General features: G+C 50.5%; 1 protein-coding gene across 1 annotated transcript; it reads right to left on the bottom strand.

The window, feature by feature from the left end:
- Positions 1 to 3,523: 3,523 nt before the first annotated feature.
- LOC134510602 (uncharacterized) lies at positions 3,524 to 12,135 on the bottom strand. Its single transcript, XM_063323899.1, has 5 exons — positions 11,667 to 12,135; positions 9,746 to 9,934; positions 6,257 to 6,392; positions 5,437 to 5,616; positions 3,524 to 5,104 (listed from the first exon to the last, which is right to left on the bottom strand). The coding sequence occupies exons 1-5, from the start codon at positions 11,842 to 11,844 to the stop codon at positions 4,873 to 4,875; spliced, it is 915 nt and encodes a 304-aa protein (XP_063179969.1). The 5' UTR covers positions 11,845 to 12,135; the 3' UTR covers positions 3,524 to 4,872.
- Between the last annotated feature and the right edge of the window lie 2,029 nt (positions 12,136 to 14,164).

Genomic DNA, 14,164 nt, shown 5'->3' with positions numbered 1-14,164 from the left:
TCTATTGCCTGGGACTAATTCACTCAAAGTTGTGTGCTGGAGTAAAAACTTATCGCTCAGAACTGAGGTGTGTCAAGAAGCTTTGAGAGATGGCATGGTACTTGAAGCGTTTGGGGACTGGAGTTGTCACCAGCCCTGCTGGAAGAGTTTGTACGTACTCCTAACTCAAGGGGAATGAACTCCTCCAGTCCAGCTGGCCAACTGCTGGTCATGTGAATTTCTAGCGTGCACCCAAAGCGAGTAATGTGAAGTGCCATTTGACAGGAATGTATGTCTATTAACAGTAGTTGTTGCCTTATGTCTTCCAGCAGTGTGTTTCTATATGGCTAAATAGAGAAGTGCTTTCTACTTTTCTAGAGAAGTGCTTTCCGCTTCACTGATTTACTATCAGGTGTTGGGGTTGAATGTGGATGTAGTAACTGCAAGAACCTGTGCTCCTTTATCTTCTCCCAAATCCCAGCATCTCTTTTTCCCCACTTTGAGGCATTCCACTGATGGGAAACAGCTCTCAGGTCCTCGTCTATTTATGGAGTTTGCTGTAAACAAAGCTTCTAACGAGGAAAGAGGTGAAGTCTTGTCATAGCTTTGGGATAGAGTGTAAGAAATGGTGTAGCCTCAGTGTAGGCCACAAAGTAGCCGCTTTGATCTGTGTGTGAGGGCACTGTATATGAGCAAGATCTTCATCTTCCCTTCTTTCTGGGGTTTGCCTCTGCCCTAGGCATACCGCTGTAATGTTAATGCGGCAAAGTGAAGGCTCCTGAGGTGGAAATGGTCAGATGAAGTTCTTGCCATACGAGTACAGGGAGCTAGAGCCACCTGCGGGGATGCGGGAGTCTGAACTGCCACGGGGTGGAGGTTTGAGGTGGGTTGCGTCATCCTGGCAGCGACAGATCGGTTACTGGCTTTGGTGATGAAAAGCACTGGTTTAGGGTGGTGCTGACGCAGTGATGCTAGGTGTGGTAAGTCGTTTGAACAGAGGTGGTGTCGCTGTGGAGGAAAACAGTACAGAAAAGTCCTTGTTAATCTAAAGCCGGTGGGAGTGTGATCTGTGGTGTTCGTGAGGAGCCCATCCCCTGGAACACAGATGAAGTGGGGTCTTTCAGTGGGATACAGTCATTGCGTGGTTACTGTTGCTTTCTTCTGTGGAATCTTGCTAGATTACTATTTTCTCCCTCCAGTCTTCAGACCTAAAAATTTGTCAAATCCTTCTCCCTTTTAGAGATGCCTGGAGAGGGTGTGACTTGTTCCCTCTTCCTACCAGCACAGCAAATAGTAGTCTAGAAAGCTTGTACTGGCAGAGGGTGGCCGTTCTTTTCAACATCACAAAGAACATCTTCTTGGAGTTTCATGGCTTTAGGATTTGAATGTTGCAGGTCCCAGCATTAACCTTGCCCAGATCTTCAGAGAGGGTCTGAAATATCTTCTGTTGGTGATGACAGTCCTAGGAGGCTGGTACGCTGAGCTTCACTGAAGAATTTAAAGTTGTGACCAAAATTTGTTTAGCTCTTTCTGGATAAGCATGCAGGCTGAGGTTTCCAATGTGGAGCCTGAAGCTTAAAATCCTGTTTTAAAAAAAAAATATTAATAAAAATGAGGGTACTTTGTCTCTTTGTTCAGACCCTGAGTAGAAAGCTTGTGAGGTTTGCCTGGGACACAAACTGGCAATGAGCTGACCTTGGCAGCTATCTCCGTCCATCTTCAGATGATTTCCTCCAGTTCCAGGGCCCATCTTGCCTACTGGATATTGCATGCATAAAATGTAAATAAAGAATAAATAGGGATGTGGCACATAATATATAACTGGATATTGCATTTGATGTTGCATAAAACATTACAACTAAACCTCTCAGAGCTTCAGCTTCAGTTGTAGAGAGGCCAGGATCTTCAACAGCTGGAAACCTCGTTCCCTAGTGCGGAGAAGGCTGGGGTTTCTCTGGGCTGCAGGGGGAAATGGTGGAGAGGGCAGCACCTCACGTGCTGCTCTGGTGGAGAAGGGTTGGGTAGATGGTAGTCCAGTAGGAACTGCCGAGTGATGCAGCGAGAATGTGTGGGATTATAGGCTTGTGAGGGTTGTTTCTTCCCATTTACAAATTACTTAACGCTTCTGCATAGTTACCTTCCTTCTCCTTCCTCTTTTCGTAAATAAATGCTTCACTGATGGTGCCTTTTGGGGTGAAGCTGAGTGTGGCTCTTCACAACCTTAATGCGTCCCTTCGCCGGACCGCACAAGAACCGAGGCAAAGACTAAGGGGTTGGTAAGGAAACTCATGATAGAGTTGGGCTTCCTGCCCTTCACCCATCTTTCTTCTGTTGGTTTCACCCTCCTGCAAGCCTGAGATGACTTTTGAGGAAGACCTGGCTGTGCTCCTCCCTGCTGGAGGAACTTGGCAAAGGGTGCCAAGCTTTTGGATTCAAATTTTTGCAGTGGAAAGCTTAACTTTGCACACAAAAAAGAAGTCAGGAAAATGTTACCCCAAGGAAACGTTTCAATTTTGTCAAGTAAATCAGATTTTAAATACCAGTTGTGTAAAGTGCTTGTTTCAAGTTTACATTTCTCTCTGTATGAAAAACTACTGTGTCAGTTTTTTGTTGAAAATGCTAACTTTTTGCTGTGACACTTCAAAAACAGCATCTTCCTGGACACGTTTGGCAAAAGGTTTTTATATCTGAAACGTGCGTCATTTCAATTTGCAGTGAAAGCAGGTGTCAATCTCTAATCTTACGTAGGAAAAAAAAAATAAATCCCACTTTTTGTTTTAAAGCCTTGCTGAGATCCAGGGAACCACAAACTGTGTCCCAAATCATAGAACTGTCTATGTTGGAAGGGACCTTTCAGATCATCAATGTATTTCTTTGAACAAAAATCTCCGTAGAGAGAGGGGGAAATTGTAGTGGGGTTGGGTTTTTTTTCCTTAAAACATGACAAGGGAGAGGAACAGAGAAGGAAACGGATACAAAAAGTCTTATTCCTGTCCTCGTAGTCTGTGAGTATGGTGCCCATGTGTTCATGAGAGCCCAAAACACCCGTAGTGCCATGCCCGAATTTGTGGTTGGCGTGTCTGCGTGCAAAATGCCTTTTCCGATGGTGCTCTGGGCAGTCTCACGAGCATCCAGGAGGGAGGGGACTGAGGAACAGCTTACCTTGAAGCAGGATTGTTCCCTTCCCTATGTGTTAGACTTGGCTGGGAAAAGAGGGAGGAGAAAAACACAAGGTTAGGACGTGAGCCCGAAGGGAAACGCAGCGCAGGTCCTGTTTTTCCTGTTCTTTCTTACAGTTTCAGTTGTCTTGGGAGAATGAAAGGGTTTTTCCTTCTCGTGGTGCAGTTGCTGGTAAACGGCCACGGAGGGTGTTGTCTTTTGCAAGGGATCTGCAAAAGCTTTACCACCTGCTCCCTCCCCCAACGAAAGCCAGCCCCCGAAACCAGACTTTCCGTAGCCTGGTGACGTGAAAAGAGGACACAGGAAGTGGAATGGGGAGAGATTCCTTTATTATTATTAGAAATAGAAAAAACAGTGTCCCTAGCCCTCTTTCCAGGGAGAAGCGGCAGTGTTTCCCAGACGTCCACCAGTAGGTCTTGCCTTTATCACAAAACGTGCTACCTTCCATCTTTCAAGGCCGCTTTCCTTGAAACGCGATGCAAAATGTTGACGGAAATGAAGTCAGCGGACTAAAACTTTGTAGCAGCAGGATCGTTTGGGTGTCGCGGTTTTGCATCCCTGAGCGCTGGACGGCGAGCGATGCTGGGGGTCCGCATCCCGGGTGCTCGTTCTTATTCCTCGCCCCGCGCCTGCACCAGCCCTTGGGGCTGCCAGCACCTCTTCTGACGGAGGCTGCAACGCCTCCCGAGGTATAAACAGCATCTCTGTGCGCACGTGATGCCATGTTACTCAGCGAGCCCCGTGTGCCCGGACTGTGTCAGGCGTGCCACGCGTGCACGGGTCTGTCCTGCAGCGCCAACTGGGGGGGCCCAGGTGTCCTGAAGCTGCTGGCCAGGCTCTGCCTGCCCTGCCTTGAACCCACCCATGTATTTCCACCCAGGAAATCCTGGACAGAAATAGGAGCGTCGTTGCTTTCTGAATGCAAATGATGGCACTTACACTAGTGCTTTGGGCACCGCTCTACGGCTGATGTGAATTTCTAGTGCAGGAGAGAAAAGATGAAAACCCCTCCAAGCTTGGTGGGTTTGGGTTTTTGGTGTGTGGTTTTTCGTTTGTTTTTTTTAAGGTGTGCTGCATCCTTTGTATTAAAGATAAATTCATGGTTTTCTCTTGTCTAGCTATCTTTGCAGACTTGTCACTGCACCTTGTAAGTCCAAAATTGTCTCTGTAGAAATGGGAGGATATGGTGAGTTCTGAATAACAAAAAAAACACCCCAAACCATTAAATCTCAGCCTACATTCAAGTGCAATGAATTGTAAATGCTTCCAATTCTCTAATGACATAGATTCCTTGTTCCTGGTAACTGGCTGTCTCCACTTTCAGCCTTGAAAAGAGCCCAAAACGGAAAATCAGACTCTTGTGTTTAAAACCTGGAAGTCTGCACACGCTCAGTCCACAGTTTAAGCTGGGGCTGCTCAGACTTGGCTTTACGCATCTCACCAAAAATGATCAATTAAGCAGCTTGTAACCCCGGGAACTCCTGTTTGAAATGTGCACTTCTGGACAGGGGAGGGGAAATAAAAGGAGTATATCAAAAAAGCCTTTCAGGCTGAAGTGTCAGTTTTTCTCCATTTGAAAACCAACTCAGGTCCGGGTGCAGCAATTGGCTCTTGTGAAATTCTGTCCTGAGCGCTGCAGCATTTCAAGGAATTGATGGCATTAAAAGGAAAAAAAGGGGGCGGGGGGGGAAGTTGAATGGCAGTTTAATTTTTTCAAACCGGCCTCCTGAACTTATTGAAGAGCTTCTGTTCCTCGTAGCTTCTGTAATAGAGGGGGAGCGGGTCCCGGGGGAGCTGGGGACGGCAGGGCAGGGGCAGGGTGCGGGGCGGGTGGCCGGGCAGGGCGGCCATGGGTGGTGTGCCCGGCTGTAACATCAGCGGCGGCAGGACCTGTGCGTCGGGGTGCCAGCTCTGCAGGGGCAGCTTTGGCAGGTTTTCGGGGCTCCTGGTAAAGGCAAGAAGGAGAAGAGATAGTAAGAGGGGGCTGCAGCGCTGATGGGAGGCTGAAGCCCACCCAGGTGATGCTAAAGCAGGGTGAAGGGGAGGCCTGGTCCTCTGTCTCGCCTCCCCCTTGAAACAGGGGGTGCAAGGGTTTCATTGCTGTTAGGTGCTGGGGGGGGGGAGCGTGTAAGGGGATGAGGCAGGGGATCGAGTGCCCAAGCGACGTGGGCTTTTACATCTGGCTGCTCCTGCCTCCGGATGGGCTGGGAGAGGCTCCTGCCCCTGTGTTGAGGGGCTGGGGGGGGGCAGCGCCAGCATGAGGGGGCTGAGCCCTACCTTTGGAAAGCCAGATTATTGCATCCTGCAAATGCCCCCGGGAACACGGAGCTGGAGAGAGCCGAGAGGTGGTAATCGCGCCGGTGGTAGTGTTTCAGTCTCCCAAAAGCATTCCTGCCCCTCTCGGGGGTGGCGGGGTTGCGTTTTCGTCCTCCTCTGATTTTCCTCCCGTGCTGCTGCCTGCGAGGTGGAGAGAGAAGGCCATGCAGGAGTTTTCTGTGTGCTTTGTGGGCTGGCTGTTTTCATTTACGCACCCAACCCCACCCCGTGGAAAGATCTGACAGGTTTGTATCTTAAACCAAATGGTTGTCACCCCATGGTTGTGACGCCCTCCCACCGCTCCCAGAGGAAAGCACCACAATTTTTCCTGCCCTGCAGAAAAGGGGTGCTGGTGGGGCTGGGCCAGCGAGGCATCAGCCAGCCCCGGGAAGAGCGGGCGAGGTAGAGTTGGTGGCTCCTCAGAGGCTGAGGTGTCATCTCTTGCAGGGTTTTTTTTTTTTTTTCTTCACTCCTTGTCCTTGTGGACTTCCGTTAAAAAGGAATTAGGCTCTGGGTTAAAGCCGCATCCTAGGTAGGCTCCTGCGTGGTCCCTGTTGCCGCAGTCTCTTGTCTGGGATATTAAAGAGGTCCTACTGGACCGTATGCTGGGAAAACAGGGAAGCGCTGCTGCAGTGATGCTGCTCTGGTCCTGGCTGGTGGTACCTCTGCTTGACCAGCCCCGCTCCCCACCGTGGCTTCTCTCCTACTCCTTAAACACCACCCCCCCCACACCCCCCAAAACCCCGCTTTTTTCACCCCCACCTCCATCCTCCGTACTCACCCCCCCCGGCTCCTCCTCGCCCTGTCCCGCCACCAGCAGACGGCGAAGGAGACGGAGAGCGCCAGGATAACGGCTCCGCTCAGCAGCGAGGCGGCCACCGCGGCGCGGGAGGCGGTGGCCGAGGGCTGCGGGGCGACTGCGGGGACAGAAAGGCGGGGGGGGACCATGAGCCGGGAGCGGGACCGGGGAGGCGGGGGGGGGGGGGGAACCGCAACGCCCGCGTTCGCGGGCGTTGCGGTCCCCCCCCCCCCCGCCTCCCCGGTCCCGCTCCCCACAGGTAACCTGAAGTTGCGCTTCAAGGTGTCGTTTTAATTAACAACCGTAATAACAAACGTGGGGGATGGCCACGGCTGAATAAATAAGGAAGCGAAGGGGGGGGGGACACACACCAAACGAAAACACAAAACCCCCAAAAAACAACCGAATCGCATCGGAAAGCGTTTTCTTCAGAAAAGGGGTGGACTAGAATCCCACGGGAGAGGAAAGAGAAGGTGCGTCGGGTGCGTCTTGCGTGAAGCGCAAAGGTGGCGTGAGCGGAGGCCTGAGTGAGAAATAAAGACGTAACGGGAACTTGTTGGTTTTGGGGTTTTGGTGTGTTGGGTTTTTTTGGGATTGTTGTTTCTTCTTTTTTTTTTTTTTTTTTTTTTTGGCCTGGACGTGTACTTTTGCTTAACTGTTCCTTGGGGAAAACAGTTGAAAACGGGGGGGGGATTATAAAGGCAAAGAGTTGAAAAGGGAAATTAAAAAAAAAAAAAAAAAGGAAAAAAGCTAAAAAGGGAAAAAAAGGGGGAAGTTAAAAAGGAAAAAAGGGGTGAAAGTGAAGAAGGAAAAAAGGAAAAAAATTAAAAAGGAAAAAAGAGGGGGGAAGTTAAAAAGGAAAAAAGTTAAAAAGGAAAAAAGGGGGAGAAACTAAAAAGAAAAAAGGGAAAAAAGAAGAAAAAAAGGAAGAAAACTTAAAAGGAGAAAAAGGGGGGGATTAAAAAGGAAAAAAAGAAAAAAGAAAAAAGTTAAGAAGGGAAAAAGTTAAGAAGGGAAAAAGGGGGGAAGTTAAGAGGAAAAAAGGGATAAAAATTAAAAAGTGAAAAAGGAGAAAAGTGAAAAAGGAGAAAAGTGAAAAAGGAGAAAAGTGAAAAAGGAGAAAAGTGAAAAAGGAGAAAAGTGAAAAAGGAGAAAAGTGAAAAAGGAGAAAAGTTAAAAGTTAAAAAGGAGAAAAGTTAAAAAGGAGAAAAGGGGGGGAAATTAAAAAGGAAAAAGAATGGGTGAAGTTAAAAAGAAAGAAGGGATAAAAATTAAAAAGGGAAAGAAAGGAAAAAGTTAAAGGGAAAAAAGGAAAAAGTTAAAAAGAGAAAAGAAAAAGTTAAAAAGGAAAAAAAGTAAAAAAGAGGGAAAGTTAAAAAGGGAAAAAAGTTAAAAAGGAAAAAAAGGAAAAAAGTTAAAAAGGGAAAAAAGGGGGGAAGTTAAAAAGGAAAAAAAGTTCAGTTAAAATGGATTAAGGAAGCCTGAGCATTTGACAGAAGAAATGGGCTTGTGAAATGTAAAAAAAAAAATAATTAAAAATTAATTGGAAACTTTGACGGCCATAATGATAGAATGTGTTGCATTGGAAGGGACCTTTAAAGATCGCCCAGTCCAACCCCCCTTGCAATGAGCAGCGACATCGTCAACTAGATCAGGTTGCTCACAACCCCGACCAACCTGACCTTGAATGTCTCCAGGGATGGGGCATCTACCACCTCTCTGGGCAACCTGCTCCAGTGTCTCACCACCCTCAGCATAAAAAATAGCCACTTCCTTCAGAATTTTCATGGATGGGTGTATGGTCCATCCGAGTCTAATCCCTCCCTGCCCTAAGATGGATGTCTGGAAAGAGCAGATGAATTCCATCCTGATCAAACCATAAAGGGAACCAAAATTATGTTTGCGTTGTAAATGTCTGATGTCAGGGACATGCCTCTCAACCCAAGGCCAAAATAACCTGAAAGAATTCACTAATGTCTGCAAAAATGGTACGTTTATGTTTTCAAAGTAATAAAATACACAGATTCAAAACACCCGACCTTATGACACTTGCAAAATAACCAAGTTAAGATTTTTGAAAGTACAGAGGTTTGCTTTTTGTTTCAAAGAGAACAAGTACATGGGGATTTTTTTTTTTTTCTTAAAGCCTCTTTATTTTGGGGAACCCAAGGTGTGATTTAAAGTTTGGAGGGGTTTTTTTTGGTTTACGCCAGTTGTTTCTGCATTAAGTAGCGCACAAACTGCAGCCTCCATTTAGGGCTGAGAAGATAAGGTTTGCTAACCAGCTTTATGAATGTTTTACTACAGGAGCACCTGTAACCTACTGCAACAAAATTTATTGCTTTTGTTTTGCCGTGTTTATTTTTATGAAGGAGAGACAGCCACTGACTGTGTATCATCAGGTTTTATAGCTCTGAATTGAGGCGAATTGCTTTATTTTGGTTTTCATTTTTAAAGGGCGAGCTGCCTGGGGTGCTGCTGAGCTGAAGCACCTACAGGGATGTCCTGTGCTTGGGGCACTTTGGTTCCTAATTTGACCTTTGCGAGATGCTACCTTTTAAAAATGGATTTCCTTATCTTGAGCACGTGAAAAAGAAGTGGCAAAAGCGAATGTGGCGGACCTTTTCCATTTCAAACTTTCTTTTTTTTTAGCCAGCTATTGCACCACAGGTTTGCCCATAAACTGTTTCTGAAAGGGCCTCGGGGCTTTACTTCTCAGTGTTCCACATAAGCAATATAATTCACGTGTAAGCTACAGAGTAGTTACAACTTCGGCGGTTTTGCTTGCCACCACAAAAACATATAACTTTCTGGAGGGCAATCTTTCCTCAAATTATTTTATGCGGGCGCACAATACGCAGCGAGAAAGCTTTTAAAGCCATAAACTTTGTTCCTTGGGCGTTCGGGCATTCGCTCCCCGTGAGCCCGGAGCACGGACAAGGTGAGCGCCCTTTGCCGCTGGAGCTTTTGCAAAAAAGCACGTGCTGGGTGATTATGGAGCTCAGCCTCTTCCCTGCTGGAAAGCTTTTGGCTGTGCCCTGGAGCTGGGTGCCAGGTTTGGACACAACTTGGTGACTTCTGTGCCAGTTACCGGGAGCGAGATGATAAGGCCTGGTTATCTGCTCAGCCGATGCCAGGTGAATTCACCCTTTTGCCAACCCCCCTCCCCCACCTTATGCAGCTCATGAAATGCCGTTGCGGGGACCCCGCTGAAACGTGGCGTTTCGCCCGTGCTGACCACCACCAACCGGGTCAAGCTGGACCTCCGCTGTCCCCTCTCAGGGTGGCTGGGACACCCCACCTCCTCCTCCTGCCCTCACCAGCTTGGCCAGAGCGAGGAACCCTCCATGCAAGGGTGAGCGGCTGCTGACGTCCCTCCCCCCGAGTTAGCAATCGGGTGGCGGTCGCCTGCACCCCATCGAGACCCTACAAATGGGCAGAGGGGCTGGGTGGCCCCGGCGGGCTCCTTACCCTGGCAGTGGGGCGGGGGGTGGCTCCAGGACGAAGCGCTCTCCCGGCGGAGGCAGGAGAGCCTCTCGCTGCCCACCAGCTGGTAGCCCTCCTGGCACCAGTACACGAGGACGGAGCCCAAGGAGATGCCTGAGCCTCTGTCCACGTAGTAATAGCCGTAGCGCGGCGGGGAGAGAGCCGTGCATGGCGCTGGGGGAGAAGGGGAGACGTTAGGTGGAGGTGGTGACAAAGCCCCCGCTGGTGATGCTTCTGAAAAGGCTGCCTGGCCCCTGCGTCGCTCTCCCCGGGTCCTGCAAGTCTCTGTATTTATTTTTTTTGCATAATCCTAAAGGAGATATGTAGGGAAGTCCAGTGGCTTTGTCTGGAAAATAAGTCTTCTAGGTGCAAACTCTGCAATGTGAGCAGCTACTGAAGGGCAGAAGGGACTGGAAAGGTACAGGATGGGGACAGCCTCCAGAGAGCAACCTTTAGGAGGGAAAGGAAGAGGATAGGCATTTCTTAATACCCCAGTATTCTGGGAAAGTATTGTTGGCTGGAACTCAAAGCAATAAAAATACTGCTCTCTGCTCTAGAGAGATACTTTTTCCATCCCAGCCTTTATTTTTTTTTTCTCCTAATTTCTTACCCGCAACTATTCAGAGCTTCTCAGTTATCCTGCTTAGATCATCCTTTCTGCATTGTACCCTTTGCATCTTTAGTGCTGTCCTTGTTCCAGCTTGCTGGTACCTGGTGAGAGCTGGGAGTGAGGCAGGCTCCAAAAGGGATGCCAGCCTGACTGGGTGCATGCAAAAAACCACCCTGGATATACTAACACAAGGCCAAGAAAACGTGGATGAGTAGATTCTTGTGTAACAGGTATCACAGGTACCGCTATCCTGAATTAAAGGAAAATACTCTGATCAGCTCTAGTTAAGCCAAGCTTAAAACCTGCAGGCAGAAACGTGCTCCGCCTCGCTTAGGGGGAACTTTTGAGGGAAATTCCACGTAAAGCTAATGCGAGAGAAGAGAGGTTTGGTTTGCCTCTCCTTTTGCTGAGGTGATGTAGGCTTCTCCTCCAGAGGGGCTGATGAGAAACAAATCAGGTTGAGTAAGATCAGACTTTCTCCAGGTCCAGCAATGCTGTTAACAGGTAGTGGAGATGTCTATATGAGTAAATTCGGTGGTGCTGGCAGGGCTGCCCAGACGCCTGGGCTGGATCTGTTGAACAGTTAAATTGTCCGGCCCTGGCTAGCACCTTCTCCAACAATTCCTCGCCGTGATTTGGAGATAAGTGGGGCCAGGGACTGTTCCCGATGGGCATTTTGGAAACAGCACGTAGTTCATAAAGGCTTGGGAAGGCGAAGGGTTCAATGGTATGGCATGGGCTGCTCTGCGCTGCTGCCCGCACACGGAGGTGGTCACCCCACGGCAGCCCTCATGCCATGTCCCACTTGCTGGGGAACGGTGTGTGCTCTGCTCTAGGAAGTGGGTTTAAAAAAAAGAAAGAAAAAAAAATCACCCTCAGCATTTTGGAGATCATTTGTGCTTTTAAAAAAACTCCCTCCTCATTTCTTCCCAAAGGTCCAAGCTCAGTGCTTGGGGATGGGGAGAGTTCAGTGGGCCAAGGAGCTGGCCCGTTGTGATATGCATAGAGATTAATATGGAGGAGAACTTTATTCTTAAAGGAAGACGGTCAAGCATTAAATTTCCTTCCTGCGCCCCAGACTTTGCCTCTGATGTGACACATCTCTCCCGGATCACAGAAGCTGCTGTGGCCGTGAGGACCACGCAAAGTCCTGCAGCCCCTACGCGTGCCCTAGGTGGGAGAAGCACCATCGTGCCATCATCAACCCATCCCTGCATGCTTCACCCCACGGGCCTGCATGGTGGGGCCCCCAGCAGCCCCGCAGGGGGAGAGGCGGCCGATCGCTCCCCCGAGTACCTGAGGTGTTGCTGTGCGCGTAGGTCCCGTTGGCAGCGTCTATGGGCAGCCCCTTTCTGACGTGTCCTGCCCCAGGCGAGGAGGTCCCGGGCCCAGCAGCATCACTCCGGGCAAAGCTCAGGCAGCTCCAGGGCAGCAGGCAAAGGGCGACCCATTTCCCAAACCTGTGTCCTGTCATGGTTTGGGGAAACACAGCATCGTCGGGTGCCTGGCCGTCCCGAGTGCCTGCCGTTTCCCTTTGCTTCTGAGCAGGAGTCAGCTGGGCTCTTAGGGCATTAAGCCTTGAGCAGCAAAGCTAGCAGCCGCTCTCCCCCTGGGGCTCGCCTCTCCTCCGCCTCGGCACAAACCCCCTGTCCCTGCTCCTTGCGCTGCCAGCCCCGCTCTGGCCGCTTGGCTGAGCGTCTCCGAAGCCCCGCAGAGAAACCAGGCGTGGGAAAGGGAGGGAGAAGCAGCAAGTGCTGGGGATCCATCTTTTACAGCTCCCTCCTGCAGGGGCTGGCTGTCACCATCTCTCCGGGTGCTGGAGCTGCACTTCAGGCACCTTCCTCCTCCTCCTCCTCCTCCTCCTCTACCAGCTGAAATCCATGCTTGAGCTTGTTGCTGAGATTCCTGGGCTGCAGACCCTCACATGCTCGTCTCTCCCCTCCCGCCGGAACCCAGGGCTCATTTTCTGTAAACAGCAGGAGTGGGATATGTGCCATGGGAATCAATAGGGTTTTGTAGCAGCAACTCCGCCAGCTTTGCCACTGCGGGAACGGGAGAGAAGTCTGTTTTCCCTTTTCCTTGGGGTTCCCTCCGTGCGGCGTCTCTCTGCCTGTCGCTTCGGGCCCTGATGTTTTACGGTGTTTTATAGTTGGAGGGGCTGCAGTAGCTCTCTTCTCCTCTTTTGCTCTTACCTGGCTCCTTGTGCACACCCAGGAAGAGGTGGGGTGTCCTGTGTTGCCCCCGCACTTGAGACAGCGAGGTTTTGGCGCAGGCGGTGCCTCTGTGCCGAGGCTTTCCCCAGCAGCCAGTGCACCAGCTGTGCAACCAGGGGTTTCGCGCGGTTTTTTTTTGGATCATCCCCTGCTGTGGCTGTTGTCTTCCCTCCTTGCACCCCCTGGAGGTCCTTTGCCCTTCCTGTCCTGCATCCTTGCCTGTCCTGGGGCAACCTGGGACTTGCTGCAGGTGTAAGGGTGGAAGCCCAGGCCACTGTTCACTAATAGCACTGGCACAAATACAGCGGCCTGGGCAGCTGGGTGTGAGGACATTTGCAAGCGCTCACAGCTCGGCAGGGAGATGCCCTGGCTCTGTGGGTCGGTTTTTGTTCCTTTCTCTTTTAGATCTGTGGCCTGTAGCTGCAGCCACTGTGCTTGGCTGGGCATGGCTGCCCAAGCATGATCTGGGGGGCCAAAACGTTGCCTCGGATGTGTAGGCAGCTCCTGTTTGTAAAACCAAACAGCGGTCTTATGGTCTGTGTGTGATTTACTGCAGTGCACAAAGGGGAAATAAAAATGTCAGATGGGCTCAAACCCCTGTCCTGTCCCATCCCGTCCCATCCCGTCCCATCCCACCTTGGGGGTCCAGACAAGGTGGTCTATGGCAAGGAGGGGAGCTGCAGGACCAGGCGGTGGCTGGACCTTGCTTGTGGTCCCTCCCTGGCACTGGGACCCCCTCTCACTTGCACCCAAGGCAGCCCAGCAGTGCTGTGGCCCTTCTTGCACTTGCAGAGGGGTATCTTGCCACTTCCATGGGTCTTTGGATCTGGGAGCACCTTAATCCTGCTCTGTCTGTCTGTCCGTCTGTCTCTTACACACTCCCTTTTGTTTTTGGCTGTGCTGGTACCTCTCTGGGCATCTCTCCAGGGGATTTACTTTCTTTCTCAGGAAAACCTGTTTCAGCCTCCCATGACTCATAACGATCTTGCTCAAAAACTGCTTTAATTTCTTCTCTTTCCTGGTTAATCCTTCTTAAACTGTGAGCTTTCCTCGGCTTCCCTTGATGAGCAGACCGAGGAGGGGGGGTGAGCACTCCGAGGAGGAGGGGGGGCAACCTCTCTGTCTCAGTGAATATTGCTGGTTTCTTGGGGTTTGGGGGGTTTTTTTGTGTTTGTTTTTTTGTTTTTTTTTTTCCCCCCCCTTCTGGCTGTGGGGATTTTGCTGTTTGTTTGCGCAGTGAAGATGAGCTTTGAGGCGGGCTGGGCCGTGTGAGAGCGTACACTGACAGCAGAGGAGTTGGCCTCGGGGCATGTCCCTGGCTGCAAACACTGTCGCCTCCCTGGGGCTGGCAGCTGGTGATGAACCCGGCTGGTCGGACGGGACCAACCCTGACCCTGTGCCTCCACCGAACCTGAGCAACAGTACTGTGTGTGCTTTCTCCTGCTGTGGTTTACAAGCTGGTCCCACCACCGCCGATGGCTGGGAGACAGTGGGAAGAGCCAAGGGCAATGCCCTCTGCCCCCTCCCTGCTGCCAGATGTGTCCCGCTGCTAAACAGCTGGGGGCCGAGCACGTGCCACAA

The sequence above is a fragment of the Chroicocephalus ridibundus genome, chromosome 1, assembly GCF_963924245.1.
Source record: "Chroicocephalus ridibundus chromosome 1, bChrRid1.1, whole genome shotgun sequence".
NCBI lineage: Eukaryota > Metazoa > Chordata > Aves > Charadriiformes > Laridae > Chroicocephalus > Chroicocephalus ridibundus.
This window is presented reverse-complemented; position numbering and strand designations above follow the sequence as displayed.